Source organism: Hoplias malabaricus, chromosome 13 (assembly GCF_029633855.1).
Source record: "Hoplias malabaricus isolate fHopMal1 chromosome 13, fHopMal1.hap1, whole genome shotgun sequence".
Lineage (NCBI taxonomy): Eukaryota > Metazoa > Chordata > Actinopteri > Characiformes > Erythrinidae > Hoplias > Hoplias malabaricus.
In genome coordinates this window covers 21,553,880-21,575,745 of record NC_089812.1, presented here as the reverse complement: position 1 = coordinate 21,575,745, position 21,866 = coordinate 21,553,880, and the positions used below count along the sequence as shown (strand labels likewise).

Below are 21,866 nucleotides of genomic sequence, written 5' to 3'. Positions count from 1 at the left end.
TTTCTCTACTCTAAGCTCTCTCTCTCTCACTCTCTCGCTCACTGAACTGAGGGTAATGTCTTCCTGACTAAATTATTTTTTTGCACGGTTGCCATGGAGACTGGGCAGCTCCTCCTGTGAGTGTGCACATGCGTGTGAACGTGCACGTGAGTGTGAGGTAAGCGTTCATGTGAGAGTGAGGAAGATCAGTGCAATTCCTTCACCTCAGTGCAGCGTGTGCATTTTGCTTTTCTGTTTTTCCTCTCCTCCCCATTTCTTTGCTTTCCTCTCTCATCCATCTCTTCCCTCTTTCTCTTTTAATCTCTTGTACACTTCATAAACTCTTGTTTTTGACTTTTACATTTCCACTCATTTACCTCCCTTCTTTTCACTTTCATATTTCTTAACCTAATTTCTGTCCTCCTCTTATTTCTTTCTTTCAGTCGGTCCCTTCCTCTCCCAATCTCTCTCTCTCTCTCTTTGGACAAGTGAACTTTAGAGAGCACTGACACAGAGTTAGAGAGAGAAAAACAGAAACAAAGACAAGGGCTGAAACAGGGAGAAATGTGCTATAAAGGAATGATGCTGTGGCAAACACACACACTGCACATGCACACAAACACACACATATATGTGCATGCACACTCTCTCTTTCACACACACACACACACACACACACTGCACATGCACAGAAACACACACATATATGTGCATGCACACTCTCTCTTTCACACACACACACACACACACACACTGCACATGCACAGAAACACACACATATATGTGCATGCACGCTCTCTCTTTCACACACACACACACTGCACATGCAAACACACATATCTGCACATGCACACACACCAAGAGCTGCAGTTTTTCTGTGTGATTCTATAAAATGGACTTAGACATAAAGAATTTATGAAGAGCACTAAATAATTACACATTTAATGCACAGCAGAGAGAGAGAGAGTGTGTGGGGGGGGTAAGAAAGGGAGAGTAAAAATCAGAAAAGGGAAGACGATAGAGTGAGAGTGAAGGGTGAATGAGGGAGAAGAAAGGTATTAAAGAATAAGAAATTACATAAGGAAATTAATGACATGAAAATAGGGAAAAGAGTGACAAAGAAGAGATGGAAGAAGAGAGAGTGAAGGATAAACAGAAAAATTACAGATTTTGATTTCACAAATAAACAACACATGCTGCTTTTGGTACATATCTTTAATTTCAACCACTTTCATCATCTTCAGAGGCTTCATATTCTTTCTTTTTTAGATGAAAATTCATCTCTTTCTAGTTCTGCTCCGTATCTAAACATTATCTAAACATCTAGCTCCGTATCTAAACATTACGTAAACATTATGAAAGAAAACAAAGAAGCAAATAAACAAACATCTCCTTGTGGGTTGAAGGAGCAGATACAATTTTAAATTCGTTAATTACAGTCAGGAACATCATTAGTCACAGTCAGGAACGTCGTTAGTTACAGTCAGGAACACTGTTAGTTACAGTCAGGAACGTCATTAGTTACAGTCAGGAACATCATTAGTTACAGTCAGGAACATTGTTAGTTACAGTCAGGAACGGCGTTAGTTACAGTCAGGAACGGCGTTAGGTACAGTCAGGAACGTCGTTAGTCACAGTCAGGAACGTCGTTAGTTACAGTCAGGAACATCGTTAGTTACAGTCAGGAACGGCGTTAGTTACAGTCAGGAACATCGTTAGTTACAGTCAGGAACATCGTTAGTTACAGTCAGGAACGGCATTAGTTACAGTCAGGAACATCGTTAGTTACAGTCAGGAACATCGTTAGTTAAGGTCAGGAACATCGTTAGTTACAGTCAAGAACGCGTTAGTTACAGTCAGGAACGGCGTTAGTTACAGTCAGGAACGTCGTTAGTTACACTCAGAAACGTTGTTAGTTACAGTCAGGAACATTGTTAGTTACAGTCAGAAACGTCGTTAGTTACGCTCAGAAACGTCGTTAGTTACAGTCAGGAACACAATTAGTTACAGTCAGGAACACAGTTAGTTACAGTCAGGAATGCTGTTAGTTACAGTCAGGAATGCTGTTAGTTACAGTCAGGAACGGCGTTAGTTACAGTCAGGAACATTGTTAGTTACAGTCAGGAACGGCGTTATTTACAGTCAGGAACATCGTTAGTTAAGGTCAGGAACATCGTTAGTTAAGGTCAGGAACATCGTTAGTTACAGTCAGGAACATCGTTAGTTAAGGTCAGGAACATCGTTAGTTAAAGTCAGGAACATCGTTAGTTACAGTCAGGAACGCGTTAGTTACAGTCAGGAACGGCGTTAGTTACAGTCAGGAACATCGTTAGTTACAGTCAGAAACGTCGTTAGTTACACTCAGAAATGTCGTTAGTTACAGTCAGGAACACAGTTAGTTACAGTCTGGAACGTTGTTAGTTACAGTCAGGAACGCCGTTAGTTACAGTCAGAAACGTCGTTAGTTACACTCAGAAATGTCGTTAGTTACAGTCAGGAACACAGTTAGTTACAGTCTGGAACGTTGTTAGTTACAGTCAGGAACGCCGTTAGTTACAGTCAGGAACGCCGTTAGTTACAGTCAGGAACATCGTTAGTTACACTCAGAAATGTCGTTAGTTACAGTCAGGAACACAGTTAGTTACAGTCTGGAACGTTGTTAGTTACAGTCAGGAACATCGTTAGTTACACTCAGAAACGTTGATAGTTACAGTCAGGAACGCCGTTAGTTACAGTCAGGAACGCCATTAGTTACAGTCTAAAAAGGAAAGAGGCCAGGAGAATGAGAAAATGAGAAAGGGGAAAAGAGAAAGAGAGTGGGAGAATGAAAGGGGAAAAGAGAAAGAGAGAGAGAGGGATAATGAAAGGGGAAAGAGAAAGAGAGAGAGAGACGAGAATGAAAGCAATAAGAGAAAAAAGGGGAGAATGAATCAGAGAGAAAACAAAAAAGAAGATGACAAAAAGAAAGCGACAACACTACAGGTTAAAGACAAGCAGAGATAAAGAGAGGATGATAAGAGAGGGATAAGAAAATAAGAACAGAGAAAGAAAGGAAAAAGAAAAAAGGAAAGAATGAGAGAAGGAGAGAGGAGCAAGAGGAAGATAAGAGAAAAGAGTGAGATAGTGAAAGACAAAGAATGAGAAAGAGCAATAGCAGAAAAGACGAGAAGGCGAGAGAGAGAGAGAGAGAGAGAGAGAGAGAGAGAGAGAGGGAGGATGAGAGTGAGAGATAAAAGAGGGAAAGAGAACAAGAGAAGGAGAAGCAGAAAAAGTGCTCGGTCAGTCTCTGACCAGTTGAGTGTGAGTGGCCAAGGGGTCGATACACACTCATAAACACTGTGTGTGTGCTAGAATCAATGAGCTCTCAGAAAACAACAAGAGCTGATATACGATATCACACACACTCACACACAGCGTCCACTCAGTGTGTGTGTGTGTGTGTGTGTGTGTACTGTAGTGTTGTCTATGTAAAAATAAATCAAGGCCAGAAAGAGGGAGAGAGAAATGGATGTTAAACATTTTAGTATCGGAGAGACAGAACTCTGTTTGTGTGTGTGTGTGTGTGTGTTACACAAACACACATATGATTTGTTTCCTCTCTTTAAGGTGGTCTGCTTTAGCTTTCAGTGGCAGTGGCTCTGCTGTTGGCTTTTTAAAATGTGTTTGAAGATGGAGGTTGGGTTATTAAATTAATATTTCTTAGAAAGCTGTAAAAACAGGGATCTGTGATGTGTTAACTTTCCTGAAGCTTTATATAATGACAGGAACAGAGCAGATTTCCAATGAAATTTGACACTGAGCAACAGGAATATATTTTGTAAATTTAAACACATTTCGAATCTGACGCCTGCAACACACTCCAAAAACTCTGACGCAAAATAAGAGCGAAGAGTTCATAAAGAGTTATAGATTCTTCAAGTTCCACTTTTTGTAACACTCCAGCATTCACTTTAAGCAGTCCCTGCAGCAAAGAGAACATTTCTCACTCCTAAAGGTTTTGTATGTGACCTTTGAGACCTCAGACAGCACTGCATGAGGAGTATGACCTGGAAGTTGAGGGTGTGCATCAGTGCCCAGGACATGGGTGACCCGCATGTGTGTGAAGGCAGCATTGATGTGGAGCTGTATGTTGGAATTTTAAAGACATATGCTGCCATCAGGGTGACGTCTTTTCCTGGGAAGTCCAGGGTTATTTCAGCAAGACAATTTTGCACATGCTATAACTGCATGCCTTCAGAGACACAATTTATACACTTGACCGACCTGTCTGCCGTCCAGACCTATGACACATCACGAAGAGGAGAATCAGACTTTTAAAAATCTGTCCTTTATCAAGCAAGAATGGTTACAGACGTCAATTTCCAAATGTGTTTATATTTACAAGATATTTTCAAGTTAGGGGCAGCACGGTGGTGCAGCAGGAAGTGTTGCAGTCACAGCTTTTGAGTCCTGTGGTGACTGTCTGTGAGGAGTGTGGTGTGTTCTCCCCGTGTCTGCATGGGTTTCCCCCGGGTGCTCCGGTTTCCTCCCACGCTCCAAAAACACACACTGGTAGGTGGATTGGCGACTCAAAAGTGTCCGTAGGTGTGAGTGTGTGAGTGAATGTGTGAGTGTGTGTTGCCCTGTGAAGGACTGGCGCCCCCTCCAGGGTGAATTCCCACCTTGTGCCCAATGATTCTGGGTAGGCTCCGCCCTGAACTGGATAAGGGTTACAGATAATGAATGACTATTAAAGTTGGTCAGGGACAACCGTGTGTCCTATTTTGTTTGTGCTTTGGTCATTAAATAAAGCATCAAGAGAATGAACACATCACAGATTCTTGGGGGACTGGGGGCAGATTCTTGAATTTTACAAAATGTCCCACATTTTTTTGAAAATGGGCTTTTGATTATTTAATGAAAATAATGAATATACAATTAATAGATTAAACTGAAATGTTCTTTAAGCGTTAACAAATTTCTATATAGTTTTCGGCTATAACCGGATCTGGGGCAATTACTCAAAAAAACTACACATTACCTATTCTATCAAAATGTGATGGGATTACAAATGACCTCATTAGCACGTGTCCTTCAAACTGTGAAAATTTCATGAATGAACCAATAGAAATGCTCCAAAATTACTCTGAATAAAATCTGTTTACACTGACTTCCATTGAAAGGTAAGAATGATTTTTCCTTCTCCTGTAAAGTTGCTGTTTAGGAAATACATCCATGTTTTTCTTTGGGCAGTGACTGAGTGTGCAGGTGTCTTGTAGTTCCGAGTGCTGTATTTATTTATGTATCAGAAAGAACAATTTCATAAAGTAATAGTGTTTAATGCAGTGTCTGAAAAATGGGGGGGCGTTCCATGTTTGTTCCCTGGTCAGTGCACTATGTAGCAAACTCTGTGGTGAATGAGTGATGAGGTAAAACACTCAGAACACAGTACGTAGACGCATGGTGTCTCTGATTCGAAGCACTGTGGACATGTATATGAGTGAGTTACAAGCCAGTTCCATGAGGTTTTTTGCTTTACATTTAATAAAAATTGATTAAAATTATTAAGCTGTCTTCTGTAAATTAAGCATGTGTCACTTCACCCAAATGACTACATTAATGCAACACAATCTGATTATTGTTTTTAATGCACAGTCATTATAATTATAATTAAATAAAGACAAATATAATGCAAATTAGGAAACTAAGTTTTTATGAAAAATAATATTTTATAGTTGAAATTATTGTATACTCCTAAGCATAGGTTTGACTTGAATTGTGATGAGTTAATTGGGCAATTAAATAAGGCATGTGTGGAAACAAATAATAATAATAATAATAAAATAAATACAATGAAAATATTTAACCTATAATTATATGAAAAGCATGTAAGGGAAGCTTAATTTGTGTCAGCGATCTCATTTCACACAGAAGTGGAGCAATACATGGGAATATTTATAGTGAAAGTTATTATTCTGCAGGTGAACTGATAGTATATTCAAGGAGACACGTCACACCCACTTCTTCCACAAGTGAACACAGTTCTGGGGTCTTAATAAAATGTCTGTGACCTGCTTTGGTTAAAATACTACATGGATGAAACACCGCAGGATTTTTCTTACCCTGTCAATACAGCTCTGTTTAAAACGACTTGTTTCAGTCTCTAATGAGGTTGAGATGATGCCCAGCGATGAGTAGCAAGGAGCAGAAACACTGGCTTTTAGTCACATTCACTTTGCTCTCTTTCTTCTTTTTTTTTCTCCATATTTAATCAGTGTTCTGATTTCTCCAAAATCACTGTGTTTGTTTTACTCCATAAAACTCATCTCTGTAACTTTACTCTTTCAAATAAACATGGTTCCAGGGCTGTGATTGGAGAGACGCAAATGGGTCCAGTGCTGTGATTGAAGACTCGGACGAGGGCTCAGAATTAACCCCCAAATGAACAATTCTGCCTAAGGCTCTTGTGATTCAAAGATTTGTGTGCATCACTGAAAGGGAGGAAACAGGCTCTGTTTAGACTGTAGGTTTCAGTATTTACTGAAGGACTATTCTCTCCACTATACTAGTGGAGAATACACTATTTGAATGTTAAAATCAACAGAAAGGCTATGTAGAAGTGGTTTTAATATAGTCATGCTTGTAATCACCTCATATTTATGTTTCTGCAATTGGATTCCTGTCTTTACTCTTGCATTTTGAACAACACATGTTATCCATAACTACGCAAGTCTGGGAAGATACATAAAATTCACATGTATGCAAAATAAACATCATTCTCTATCACTCCAACTTTCAATATTTTGATAAAAAGCTGGTTAATCTAACAAGAATTTTCCACTAATATTCTGTAAAGTCCTAGCAATCGTTGCTCTATCAGTGTGCATAACATTAATCGATTCAATACCTGAATATTTTGTAAACCATCTGTAATTTTAACAATGACATTGACATCAACAGTGGACCAATGCAAATGAAGAAAAACTTCATCTCTGTCTCCGTTAGTTAGGAATGTTTGGACAAGGAAAGGAATCACATTCAGGCTAAAGAAATGTAGCTAAGCTGTTTTTCTTGTTTGTTTTTTCTTTCTTTTTTTACTTGTTCCTCAAACAGTTATAAAAAACATCTGTCCCAACATTTTTCGTCCTATAACATCCCACAATTTTTTAACCCCTTCCTGACGTACACAGCACATTTAGGAGAAGGAGAACACACCCGACACAGGAGCACGGAGCAAAGCTAACAGCGCTTTTCCAGAGACGGAAGGACGGACGAGTGGACAGACAGCTGATCGGGAGTCGGGGTGCGGAGGGGGGGGGGGGGGGGGCAGTGCATTAGCGTCATCTTCACTTCAATTCCGTCCGTGAAGAGTGGGAGGAAAAGTCCTACTGGAGAAACGCTTCTCTAACACACACAGCACAGGAGACACGTTTCGCTTTAACGAGAGTTGCAGTGCATCATGGGAGGGAGAGGAGAGTGAGGTCAAAGACTGAGGAAGATAAGATGGCTGCGTTTAATGTTTCCATCAGCCGTCGTCGGACCGTTCTGCCACTCTCGTGCTCTCCTTAACACTTATGTAAAAGAGTGACCTAATCTGAATTAAATATATATGCCAAACATTAATGGTTTTAGCATGTTTTTGTGGCTTTGCAACTGATATATCTAACTCACTAGCTTCAATATCACATGATAGCTATATCTAAAATGCTATAAATGCTAATTGTATGTATATTTGAAGCTCAACGTTCATAGCACTGATTCGAATCATTTAAACTCTGGTCAAAATAGGACCAGGATTAATATGAATGTTGTAAAAATATGAAAATGCTAGACTGCTAATTTAAACTTTTCATTACCAACATTATCTAGCTTATGTTTGCTTGTTAGGTTTAATTAGCTATCAATGTTGTTATTTACATACATTTATTGTTCCAGCATAAAAATAATATATTCTTAGAGCTCCAAAGTCATTCTGAATTAAAATTAAACACAAAGAACAGCCAAGATCACAGCCTCTCAGTAAATTTGCAGATGACTTACAGTTATCTGACATTAATGTTAGCTAATGTAAGAGTAATGCAAGCTAATGGAGCATTAGCCACAACCAATATATATATATATAAAAAAAAACCATCTAATATTAACTCATTTTAATTTGATCAAAAATCTTAGCCAAGGCAAATCCAATCAAATCTGAGCTGTCTTTAACATTTCCTCATAAAAATAGGTCACACGTAAAAACTTCAGCTAAATAACAGCTAGTTACTTGGTAAATTACTCCTTGGTATGGTTTATCACTAGCTAAAACCTAAATGTGAGCTAGGTTTTCGCCACAAAAGTTTGGTGCATGGACATCTTATTGTAATAAATAATTAATGATTATCAGAAGAACAGATCACGTCTCCTTCAAAAGCTCCAAGGTCAAGCAGCCATGAGAGTGGCACTAGCGAACCGAACGACTAGCGACAAGCAGCCTTATATCAAGGGTTTCAGGATTCTGGGGGAGGTGCCAAAACATGTCATACACAGGATCACATTGGCGGACACAGACGTACAGGCATACGCACAAACAAACAAACAAATAAACAAAAACACGCACAAAGGAAACAAACAAATGCATATCAGTACAAAAAAGAGCACTCCCACAAACACGTAGGTACACGGAAAAGTAAAAGGAGCACGGATGCGTGTGTCCTTCCCAAGATGAAGATGATCTCCTCTTTGTTTTTTGTTTTTTTAACTTTTGTTTAGGTTTTTTTTTCAATTCCAACAAAAACAAAAAGGCCTGAGAGAAGGAAATAACAACAACAACAAAAATCATCCTGGAATGGTACAAAAATAAAATCATTATGGCTGAATCCGTTCCTCTGAAGGATACACTTCCAGAGAGTGCACTCGGTCCGTCTCAGTTCGCAGTTTTAAATCCAGCCCAACTCTTCTGGAGAGAGTCCTCCAGAGGGTGAGAGTCCACCAGGATGGTTTCCCCCCCGGCACACACACAACAAGGTAGTCTGCTTCCCATCTCCGAGAACAGTCATCGCTTATGATTGGCTTAAAAAAATCAATAGAAACATAAACAAAATGGGTTGATTCTATGAACAAGAAGAAAATAGAAAAATAAAAATGAATCTTAATCCAAATCTGAATCTGGATGAGCTTCCAGCAGAGGAAGAAAACAACGATGAAACGTGGTCAAAATGTAGTAGGCAGGAAGGACACATTTCAAGGTTGCGCAACATGCTTTGGCCAATGGGTCCGTCCTCATTTTTCTCTCTCCTGATCCCAAACAGCAGAGACAAAGTAGTCCGCCTCTCTCGAGAGGAAAGAGCGACGAAGACTTCTCCTTCGCCACCTCGCTCGCTCGTCCCATTTGAATGAGGTTCTACAACAGCCTTTTTTTTTTTTACACACTCACACTCACACCCACACATACACACACACAATCCACAAACACATCCTAATGGTCCAGAGTGAGGCGTCTTGGATCGTCCTCCTGATTACATTAGCAAGGTTTTAAAAATCTTTTTGAGATTTTCAGGCTCAGTTTTAAATAACTAAATAAAGTTATTCTATTATTTTTTTGTTGTTTTTGTTTTTTTATTTTTAGATTTTAGAGATTGGGAATGTGCATCATATTTCCCCTGAATAAACCAATATGTTTTTAAATTTATATATATATATATTCTTATATATATGTATATATATATATAATGTCTCTTAGGTCATACCTGTTATACACAGCAACCAGCAACCATGCCTTTCAATGGGAGTGTTTAGTGTGTTTAGTGAGTGTGTGTGTGTGTGTGTGTGTGTGTGTGTGTGTGTGTGTGGTCCGTGTTTGGTCTATTCTACTTGGTGTGTTCCCTATAGTCGTGTTTTGATTTTTTTTTTTTTTTGCCACAGCAGAACAGCTAGCACTGTCTTTCGTCCTCTGCTTCTTTTCGTTGATGGAGAGATTTATTCACAGATGAGAAGAAAGAATGTACGCCTGGAGCTAGAAACAGGATGCTGACCTGAGAACATAGGAAAGAGAGCGAGAGAAAGAGAGAACAAGATAGGAGACGAATAAAACACATTGGCTAACACCAGAACACTGGAAATCTCAAGGAGAATGAACAGATGTTCCTTTCTTCGCCAGCTCTACGCTCACATGAATGGAGCCAAAACTGCTCCACTTTCACACGGCTGTCCAGCCTCCCACTCACAAGTCAAACGCCTGTAAATAGCGCTCTGTCTGTGGTGTGTGTTTGTGTGTGAAGCGGTTAAACTGAGTCAGGATGCTCTAGACTGGAGTAATGCTGCGTTTACAAAAAAACTTGTGTTGAAAACGGTGACAGTGCCTGACTGACAGTACCATGCAGCCATGTAAGCTTTGTCATAGAGCATTAAAGTCACACTGTCATTCTGTCATCAGTGTCAGCCATTGCCTAAAGATAGCAGTGGGCTAATGGTTAGAGAAGCAGACTTGGGACAGGAGGGTCACAGGATAGAGCCCTAAGACCATCAGGAAGATTGGTTGAGAGCGAGTGAAAACACAGTACTGTCTCCTCCCTCAGTATCCACAGCTGAGGTGTCCTTGAGCAAGACACCTAACTCCCAACTGCTTCCTGGGGGCTGGGATGGCTGTCATCTTCTTCATATGTGTGTGTGTGTGTGTGTGTGTGTGTGCGTTTGTGTGCTCGATGCCTCTAGTGCACTACAGTCGGTCTTAGCTGTTTTCAACCAAATGAACTTGCTGTTAAGTAACTGTTCGTGTGCGCATCATGGCTTCCTCACATACACTGCGTATGTCTTGTGTGCGTCGTTGTGCACGTCCTCAATAAAAATAAAATGAAAATAAACGCCAGGCGTATGCAAGGTGCAGTACACGTGTACACAGTAGGGGGCAGTGCAGATGAAAACTGCATCACTATGGAAGAAAGTTTGGAAGAAGGCTGTGTCAGAGCCCAGTCTGCAATTACCCACATCTTTCTCTGGTCTGCCCTCTAGTGGAAGCCTCCAGTTACAAGCGTAGCACATAGGTGAGTATGTGAACAGTTACGTTCACAATGCAGACGGTTGTTACAAGGCCAAGAAAATCTCTACCATAACAGTAGTGGTCAAATCTTCCACAGGTTCAGCCCCTGAGGGGTTTCGTAGAGGGTCTGAATCAGCTGGACCTTTTCTCTCCATGATACATGCAGGTGGTGGGAGCACAGTGATGTCATCAAAATGAAGATATTTAGGTCACCATACTTCAAATGATGTATTATTATATTAAGTAACGTATTATGATAAACTATACCTAATATGACTACAGCGATGATCTTGTGACTGAAGAAAGTCAGTTTTGGTTGGAGGACTAGTTTACATGTGATAACCAACGTGAAACCTGATGATATTTACTGCTTTTGCCAATTTTCTGGTACCACATATATTTACTGCTTTTGCCAATTTTCTGGTACCACATACCCTCTCAAAGAACGTGTGTATCCAATACTAGGTTATTCATGTTAAACAGAGTCTGTGTGAATACTCACATCTCTATTCGGAGTGTGGACTATCCACCACGATGTGTGGTTTGGGTGAAGGTGTGGCGCTCTTTGAGAACGTGTTGATAGATTTCTCCTGAAATATAGCACAAATGAAAAAAAGCTAATTAATGACTATAATATGATACACACACACACACACACACACACACACACACACTGAGACAGTGAACAGCTGTGAAAACCAAACGTCCTAAACAACACTTAACATCTCAACATCTATCCTAATGGCTAACATTAACTCAGGTGTCTCCTGGGAAAAAGGTTAGCCACGTTTATTTAGCCAGCTCTTACAGAGGTTTAAACTAAACAGATGTGCAGAACAGTAAAACAGAAATCAGAGTGTTTCAGCTCAGAAAGTGGAGCAAAGCTTTGGGCTGATGCTGATAATCTTTAGGAAAGTCTTTTATTATCCCACGGGTGTAAATCTGCATCGTTACAGCAGCAGAGTATAAAATAAGTAAATAAAGAGCAGTAAGTGGACAACGGGGCACATTGTACAAAATACAAAATATAAGATATGCTGTAGATATAAATATCTATTAGCAGAAATAATAATAATAATAATAATAAAAGCAATTTTCTGCCGATACAGATATACAGTGCGTCCGGAAAATACTCACAGCACTTGACTTTTTCCACCTTGTGTTATGTTACTGCCTTATTCCAGAATGGATTCAATGACAAAGTGAGAAAAGGATGTTTATTAAAAATTAAAAACAAAAAACAAACCTTTCTTACTTTGTCATTGTCGGGTACTGTGTGTAGAATGATGAGGGAAATAATGAGTTGAAACCATTTTGGAATAAGGCTGTAACATAACACAATGTGGAAAAAGTGAAGCGCTGTGAGTACTTTCTGGACGCACTGTAATCCCACTATCATTGTGTGTCACTAATTGTAGATTACGACTGACAGGGGTCAGTGAGTTCACATGGTTCAGGACGTAGAAATGTGGAGAGGATGTGTACCTCCACCAGCTGGTGCCAATGCTCAATGGGCTTACGAGGATTGGCCAACATCGACATCCAGTGCTCTCTCCCCGGACCCTCAGCGTCACTCCCCACACGACACATCCCTATCACCTCATTATGACCAATACTGAGAGAGAGAGAGAGAGAGAGAGAGAGAGAGAGAGCGAGAGAGAGAGAGAGAGAGAGAGAGAGGGAGAGAGAGAGAGAGAGAGAGAGAGAGAGAGAGAGAGAGAGGGGGAGAGAGAGTGGGAGGGGTGGAAGGGATGGGGTAGGGAGGAAGGTTGTGGAAAAATAGAGAGAGGATCGAAAGAGTGAAAGAAGAGAACAAGAAAATGAGAGACGGGGAGAAGATGACGAAAGAAGGGCAAAAAGAAAAGAAGAAGAGAAGTGAGAGAGGGTGAGAAAAAGGTAGAGAATGAGGGGAAGAGAATGGGAGAGAAAAATTGAGAGTGATTGAAGAGAGAAGAAAAAAAAGAGGGGAAGGGAAAAAGTGAGGTAGCAGGAGAAAATAAGAGAAAAGGAGAGAGGGAGTGAGATAGATAAGAAAAAGAAAGAAAGAAAGAAAGAAAGAAAGAAAGAAAGAAAGAAAGAAAAAATAAAGACAAGGAGAGAGAGCTTCAGAATCATGTAATTACACGGACAGGGGCTGAGAGATCACATAATTACACAGACAAACAGACGAGAGCCAACAGAGCAGAAAGAGACAGCAGAGGGAGGGAGAGAGGGATGGAGGTGTCTCCCAATTACTGAATTACCCAGACAAACACAGGGAGAGAAAAGAGAGAGAGGAGAAGACAGAGCGAGAGAGGACAAATATTGTGTCCCAGCCTCATAATTACCACGAAAATCCTTCACAGAGGACAGAGAGGAATAATTAGAGCAAGAGAGAGAGAGAGAGAGATAGAGATAGAGAGAGAGAGAGAGAGAGAGAGAGAGAGATTTCCATCAGGTAATTATCTATGGCAAAGCAGATTGGATAAGGTGCAAAAACCAGAACACACACAGACACACACACACACATGCAGAAGTAGAAGAGTCTGCGTGCTCAATGTAGTAAATGATAATAATACAGCAGTTGTGTTTGTGGTGTGATGTGATGAAGATACAGACTGTTCTCCCGGTTCTACCCCTCAGCAAAGTTCCACAGGTTCCTCACACACACCTTCCTTTACTTTGCTTCTTGACTGTAGTTAGTTACACTTCCCCATGGATCAGCTTCATTCAGTCATGCATTAGTTTGACACGGGTGGGCTTTATTTCAGTACTTAAAGCAACACTAGGTAGTATTTTAACCTTATAATTACAGCTTCAAAATCACTGTGACGCTGCAGAAACTGCACTATGTAACTTTTGGAGGAAGGTAGGGAGCTGCACTCTTCCAACTTAATTTCAGGACATTCATGGCTGTTTGGGTGGCAAAAGGGGGGTCCACACAATGTAAGGAAGTGATTTGAATGTTAATAACTACAGTACAAATACGGGTTGCTCTCCAGCCGTGTAGAGCCACATCACACTCCTGACAGTTCCGGCCCCCAGTCTGGTCACTGTTACCCTCACACAGAACCTGCCTCAGGTGAAAACTAAACACGGGGAAGCGGCGTTTAGCTCCTGCGCCGCTCTTAAACAGAACCAGTTCCGTGTGGGTTTCCTCCGGGTGCTCCGGTTTCCTCCCACACTCCAAAAACACACGTTGGGAGGTGGATTGGAGACTCAAAAGTGTCCGTAGGTGTGAGTGTGTGAGTGAATGTGTGAGTGTGTGTTGCCCTGTGTAGGACTGGCGCCCCCTCCAGGGTGTGTTCCTGCCTTGCGCCCAGTGATTCCGGGTAGGCTCCGGACCCACCCCCGCCCTGAACTGGATAAGGGTTACAGACAATGACTGAATGAATGAATGGTGTAAAACATGAGCTGAAGGTTATTTACTGGTCAAAAATGTATTGAGAAAGAAAGCCGAAGCAGCTGTTACTCAGAAGCAGAGTTCAGCCGAATGATACAGAGATTGAGCAAAAGACAGTGAGAATCCTTCTCCACAAATCAGATTGCGTGACTGGGACTAACTACTGTATAAGAGAGGCGAACGCTGGCTGAGCACTGCAGAGATTTTCTGGTCAAATAATCTGCTCCCTCCCATATGTGCTCAATTTTAATGTAAATGCTATTAGAGATAAAGCAGCTGCATGCCTGGGGTCCGCTGGAAACGAGGCTTCATGCGACTGCGCAGAGCAGAAGAAAAACAGCAGGTGGAGGTCATTAATATCACGCAGTATTCAGCGCCAAAACACGTGATTCTCACTTTATTATCATCACCCTTCCCTCACTGCAGTCACTGACACTGGCTTATTATTATAGTACTGCCACTGACATTAATGCACTCGCATGGTCTGCCGTGATTGGCTGATTATACTATGAACACTGCTATAATTGGCTGATTATACTCTGAATGTTCTTATATGCTAAAAATATTCAAATCACTGCTGTACTTGACTGCTAACAGTCAATGTTCTGATTGGCTAATAGCATTAGGAACTCTGCTGTGATTGGTTAATCAAACACTGATATAACTGACGTACAGTATTATGAACACCATTTCGATGGCCTGATACTACTCTGAACGCCATTACGATGGTGTGATACGAGGCAGGTACACACCCTGGAGGGGGCTCACAACCACTGTGGGAGGAAACCTACGCAGACATGGGGATAACAGAAGCATAGTCCTTGCACACCGTGACCAGGTTTGAAGCCAGGACCCCAAAACCCTGGAGTTGTGTGTCAGCGACCCCGTCTGCAGCGCCACCATGCTGTGAAGTGGGCTAATGACCCACCATTGTGTTTAAGCAGGGCATAGCTACAGCAGGGAACCAGAACAAGAAAACAACAGGAAAAAGAGCAAGACCAGACCATAACATGTCATTTAAACAATGGCTAAATAAATACTGCTTTCATCATTCCGTCATAGTAATATGCAGATGCAGATGTTAGAGATGAAGCAGCCTGGCAGACTCTCAGGCTGTACATTACTATACACATGACTGTTCTGAGATGGAGATAATATAGCAGATGGAGATTATTAAAAACAGAATGAAAGAACACATGACATTTATGATGCACTTGAGCCAAGGGTCTAAAGTAGTGTCTTATGTACAATCCTTATACAGATGTGGACATATGAAATCCATAGCAATGTTCTCATCAACTGCATGTCTTTTTATGTCTCCGAATAAAACAAAGCAAGTGCGAACTGAGATAAATCACCACTTCTACTACAAATATATGAAAACTTAGAAAAAGATCCATCCATCCATCCATTATCTGTAACCGCTTATCCAATTTAGGGTCGCGGGGGGTCCAGAGCCTACCTGGAATCATCGGGCGCAAGGCGGGAATACACCCTGGAGGGGATGCCAGTCCTTCACAGAGCAACACAGACACACACACATTCACTCACACACTCACACCTACGGACACTTTCGAGTTGCCAATCCACCTGCAACGTGTGTTTTTGGACTGTGGGAGGAAACCGGAGCACCCGGAGGAAACCCACGCGGACACGGGGAGAACACACCAACTCCTCACAGACAGTCACCCGGAGCTGGAATCGAACCCACAACCTCCAGGCCCCTGGAGCTGTGTGACTGCGACACTACCTGCTGCGCCACCGTGCCGCCCTTAGAAAAAGATTATATATATAAATGGATTATAGTAATATTTCAAGCTGTTTTCTTTACATAGTATCACACACTTCTTCAGCTGCGCAGCCTAATTAAATGAAGTGGTCACTCTGCAGTTTGGTGTCTTCACCGTGTGCACCACACTAAACCTCAACCAGAGAAAGTTGCCATGGGAGATCAGAAAGAAGACTGTAGACAAGTAAAGGGTATAAAACCATCTCTAAGCAGCTTGGGGCTCCTGTCTCCACAGCTGCAAGTGTTATTGAGAAGATTGAGGCCCTTGGGATTGTAGTCATCCTCCCTGGCCGTAGCCGCACGAGGAAAATCAACCCCACATTGACAGAAGGACGGTGCAAATGGTAGAAAAAGAGCAGAGGAAAACTTCCAGAGAGATATAAGCTGCACTGCTTATATCAAGGTCAAGGTACATCAAAACACTTTCTGAGTGACAGCGGGCTCCACTGAGGAAGACCCAGGAGGGCTGTTCAAAGAAAAAACATTAAAAAAAAAGACTGCAATTTGCTTAAATGCATATTGACAAACCAAAATGACCCTGGGAGACAGCTGAGACAAAACTGGAATCACATCAGCTCTATGTTCACAGATGACAACAGTGAAGCTTTCAAAGAAGAGCACACCATACCTACTGTGAAACATGGAGGAAGCATGGTTATGTTTAAGGGCTGCTTTACTGTGTCTGGCAGGGGGCGCCGTGAAGCTGTGCATGGCACAATGTTATCTCAAGACTCTCAAGGCATTTTGGAGTGAAGTACAGTGTGCAGTGTCAGAAAGCTCCATCTCTTTCATCAGGATACTGCCACAAAACACACCGTGAAGAACACTCAAGAACAGGTAAGAACAAAACACTGGACTATTCTGAAGTGGCCTTCAAACATGAGAATGCTGAAGTGGTCTGCTCAGGAAGGGGGTGCCAGATTGCCTGTCGACAGGTGCAGAAGTCTCAGTGATCGCCTCTAAACTGTGAGTGTTTTTCATGGGGCAGTCATGGTCTTGAGGTTAGAGAAACAAGCCCCAACCCCAAAGTGCTCAAAGGTCACAGCCCCCTGCTCTGGCTGTGTGTGTGATCACTGCCCCTAGTGTGTGTGAAGAATTACTCACTAGTGTGTGTTTGTGTGGTCACTGCCACGGTTGGGTCAAATGCAGAGAAGCAGTTTCCCCAAGGGATCAATAAATGTGTTTCTTCTTATTATTATATTTCTTCTAAAGTGTGTGCACCCCAATATTAGAATAAAAATCTGTCCATGCCATTTTCACTGGAGTTATTATTCATAATATTCTCTTGAATCAAAAATTTGTCCACATCTTTATACACAGATCAGAAAAAAAACATTAAAATGTTGTTTTTGGGCGGCAAGGTGGCGCAGCAGGTAGTGTCTCTGTCACAGCTCCAGGGTCCTGGAGGTTGTGGGTTTGAGTCCCGCTCCGGGTGACTGTCTGTGAGGAGTGTGGTGTGTTCTCCCTGTGTCCATGTGGGTTTCTTCCGGGTGCTCCGGTTTCCTCCCACGCTCCAAAAACACACGTTGGTAGGTGGTTTGGCGACTCAAAATGTCCGTAGGTGTGAGTGTGTGAGTCTCGCCCTGTGAAGGACCTCTAGGGTGTGTTCCCGCCTTGCGGCCAGTGATTCCTGTTAGGCTCTGGACCCACCGCCGCCCTGAACTGGATAAGGGTTACAGACAATGAATGAATTAATTAATGAATCTTATTTGTACATTCATTGTCCCCTCTCTCAGCTCCACTGACCAGACAGAAGGACCTTGTAGTTCTACAATAACAGACTGTAGTCCATCTGTTGCTCTGTATATTTTGTTTGCCCACGTTCACCCTGTTCTTCAATGGTCAGGACCCCCAAAGGACCACCAACAGGTTTTTTTTCCTGGTGTCATATTCATTCTTGTCTTGTCTTTAAATATCATATTCCTTCACTGAATCTGCTGGCGCGTATCTCCAGTGTGTAGGATGTGTCAGAAGCAGATCTCTTACCACCAGAGTCTCGTGTTAATGTTCCAAGCAATTCATCAGTATTTATCTGTGGGCTACAGAAGATGGCTTCATTAGAGGAGGCCAAAACTAATCTCTCTCTCTCTCTCTCTCTCTCTCTCTCTCTCTCTCTCTCTCTCTCTCTCTCTCTCTCTCTCAGACACACACAAACGCCTCAGGAGCTAGGGCTGTATTTCCCCTCTAATGGAGGCACGGCTGAAAATAGCAGCTGATTTGATGATTCGTATACGAGCTCCGAGAACGGCAGATGCTTTTCCTTCAATAAATCCACTGAAAACAAAGAAAACAAAAAACACAAATAGAGACGAAAGGGCAATTGTGCTGAGATTACACACACACACACACACACACACACACACACACACACACACTGTTAACTTCACAACAGAAACAAAGAACACAAAAACACTTAAGAAGAATTATAACAAATATTCACACAGGTTTGCTGTATAAGGACCTGTAGGCAATAATAAAATACATCTACGTTTTTAATGTACAATTACATACGACAGGACAAATTCATCTGTATTTTAGTCAGGTATCATATTCAGATATAGTTAGACAGTTGCAGTAACAACTACTTTACAAAAAAAATATATATATATATATATTAATAATAAAAATGTATACTTGTATATAATAATAATAATAATAATAATAATAATAATAATAATAATAATAATAATATAATGTAATAATAATCCGATTATTATACATATACTGAATAATCATATAAAAGTTTTGTTTTTGGAATGTTGGAATGAAGTGACAGGTAAACACACACACACACACACACACATATAAAAAGAGGTTAAATATTGGCATATGCACACAACTCCAGGTAATTGGTTTACTTTTATATTTAAATAAAATATCATTGTCTACCTAAAAGTTGTCTCTACACTGAAAATAAACAAAGCAAAAGCACTGCATATTGTTTGTTTCTTTAGTTTCTGAAATCTAGCTTAGCTGCTAGTGTTAGCATCTGCTAGACTAACTGTCTGCATAGCAACTGTGGAAAACAATCAGGGAAAAATAATAATAAACCAATATATATTTTAATGAAATCATTAGGAAACATCTGTTCACAAATCTTTAAATACAAATAAGACTTAGTGTTTACTCACATTTCTTACAGTTTAGGATTTTTTTATGTATATATTTAAAAAGGAGAGCTGCCCTTTACCATCTTCAAATATTCATGATAAAAATGACTTGGAATGAAACATTTTTGGATAAGGTCCAAGAAGCTTAAAAACACATTTACTTCTCCGGTAAGGGAACCATTTTGGAGACTTGCTTCAACCGTGACGAGATGTACGTATCTAAGTAACACCACTTTTTTAATTCTGAAGCTAATCTTAACCTCAGGAAGCAAAAGGAAATGGTTTGTTCATTCAATTTTAAAAACCAAACATGGAGCTTTTGCAAAAAGCACTTTAGCTTTTTCTCTGTTCCTGACAAGTCGGGTTACTCATTTTTCTCTGGATTCTCTACAGTCAGGACACATTTATTCTGGAAATACACACACACACACACACACGGTGACTCTCGGACTTAAGGTGGTCCCTTAGGACAAGAAAACACTGGCAGGGTTACACAGTGTCTCACCACAGACATTACTTCCATTAGCATTAGCATAAGTCATGTTTATTCATGAGGCGTAGGTCCCTATGCAAAACAGTGCAGACGTTCAGAGGAAGAAAGTGACTCAAGGGGCACAGGGAGCGTGTTCAACATAGCACAACAGACACACACACACACACAATCCTTCACAAGGAATTCTAACCAGGCACCAACGCAATCTGCTGCCAACCCAAACCATCCATGCTAATGATGCTAATGACGCTAATGCCGTTGATTATTCCTGACAACAAGAAGTCTGCAGCAGCCGTATGACTACTCCACTCTCCTCACCCTACAACTGCCCCCACTGAACAGACAGAACCGGAGCACAAGGCTCAGCACTTTCTGGCCACATTATTAGAAACACATACAGTGGCCACTTTAATAAAAACACCCAGAGGAAAAAAATATCAAAAAGGAGCTTTTCTTAGTGTCTCTGTAATTTCTAGAGTAGAATGAGGTCAGATGGAAAAATCTGCTGCTCAAACGTGTCTCATGAGGCTAAAACACACGGGTCTCCTTTTGAGTTTTAATGGAGATCTCAGTAAAGTCACATACTGCTCAGATTTGAACTAAACTCAGCACTCTCCTTTATAACTCCTTTCTCTCAGCTGTGTCTATGGTCTCCTTTCTGTCTCATTTATTTCTCCTAAGGAATTTTAGGATAACATTATGTCTCCTGAGCCATTACAGAGCAACCTATGAGCAATATATTTTTCCTCTGGGCACCTAACTAGCCACTTTATTAGAAACACCTCTCTTCTGTTTCATCTCAGCCCTGATGGCCACCAATATCAACAGACATTGAAAGGACTTCTTGATATTGGTGGCCAGCTGGATGTCGTCACTTGTTTGAAAACATCCATATTTTCGAATAACTGGCCACTTTATTATAAACACCTACCTTACAATCACTGTCTACTTTTCGAAAAATATATACCTTCTAGTTCCACAATATGGCCACTTTTTCTTGACATTTCTCCCATTGGTCATTTGATCAGAAACACATATTTACTCACATTATAGCCACGTTATTAGAAACACTGACTTACACACTCTACACAAGAGACCTACACACCCTATTTCCATTCACTGGACACTTTAATATAAACCTTGTAGCTAGATAAGCTACTCAGCACTGGAAATACCTAAGCATTTCACTCACTGGCCAAATTATTGGAAACAATTAGTGAAAATGATTAATTAGAGGAGTTTTCTGTAGCGTGTACACATATTCACTGTGGGATTAATGTGCAGTGGCAGTCTGCTGTATATTTACAGTACCATGCTGTTGTGTCTGAGTGTTCAGACGCAGTGTAAACTGTAAAGGGAAAGGGATTGTACCAGTCGTAGTCCATGACAGCGATGATGACGGACACGTTCTCGATGTTCTCATTAGGAATGTCGAACACCAGAGCCTCATTATACGTGGGATTCAGAGTATTCTTCTTAATGGAGGTTTTCCTCTTCTTCAACCTCCGGCCCTCACACACTAGAGATGCTTTCACATAAGGGTCTGAGAGAGAGAGAGAAAGAGAGAGAGAGAGAGAGAGAGAGAGAGAGAGAGAGAGAGAGAGAGAGAGAGAGAGAGAGAGAGAGAGAGAGAAATAAAAAGAAGAAGTAAGAAATTGTGAGGGGAAATATTCAGAGAGGGAAAAGAGAGATTTAAAAAAGCCTGAGAAAGAAGGAAAGAAAGCAAGGGTTAGAGCTACAGAGAATAAAAGAGAAAGAGGGAGAAAGAGAGAGTAAGAGCTAAGGAGAGGGAAGGGGGTGAGAGAGAAGGAAATGGAGGAAACAGACGATTGCACACAATATGGCAATAAAACTAATGTTAATGTTAATAATGGTGTGGATAATTATGCTAATGGAAGAGAGTGAGAGTCAGAGAGAGAGAGAGAGAGAGAGAGAGAGAGAGAGAGAGAATGCTGCATAATTGTGTCCTGTGAGAGAATTCATTATTTCATTAGACTTAGGCTGCTATAATTAAATTATCCCACACTGATTGCAATTGTCTCTCGCCCATCACACACTCCTGTGTTAATGCTATGATGCAGTGTTTCTGAACATGTAGCCCCTTGCTCGGGAGGGTG

The 21,866-nt window shown here is 41.1% G+C and overlaps 1 protein-coding gene across 2 annotated transcripts in view; it reads right to left on the bottom strand.

Moving 5' to 3' along the window:
* Nucleotides 1-7,264: 7,264 nt before the first annotated feature.
* Nucleotides 7,265-21,866, bottom strand: part of syt3 (synaptotagmin III) — a 71,923-nt gene continuing 57,321 nt past the window's right edge. For both annotated transcript variants that reach the window (XM_066642845.1, XM_066642846.1), the window contains exons 9-12: nt 21,121-21,292; nt 12,461-12,590; nt 11,478-11,565; nt 7,265-9,971 (exon numbers count right to left, since the gene is read on the bottom strand). In XM_066642845.1, coding sequence (XP_066498942.1) covers nt 11,482-11,565; nt 12,461-12,590; nt 21,121-21,292 — 386 coding nt within the window. In that variant the 3' untranslated portion in view covers nt 7,265-9,971; nt 11,478-11,481. The remainder of the gene's footprint in view (nt 9,972-11,477; nt 11,566-12,460; nt 12,591-21,120; nt 21,293-21,866) is intronic.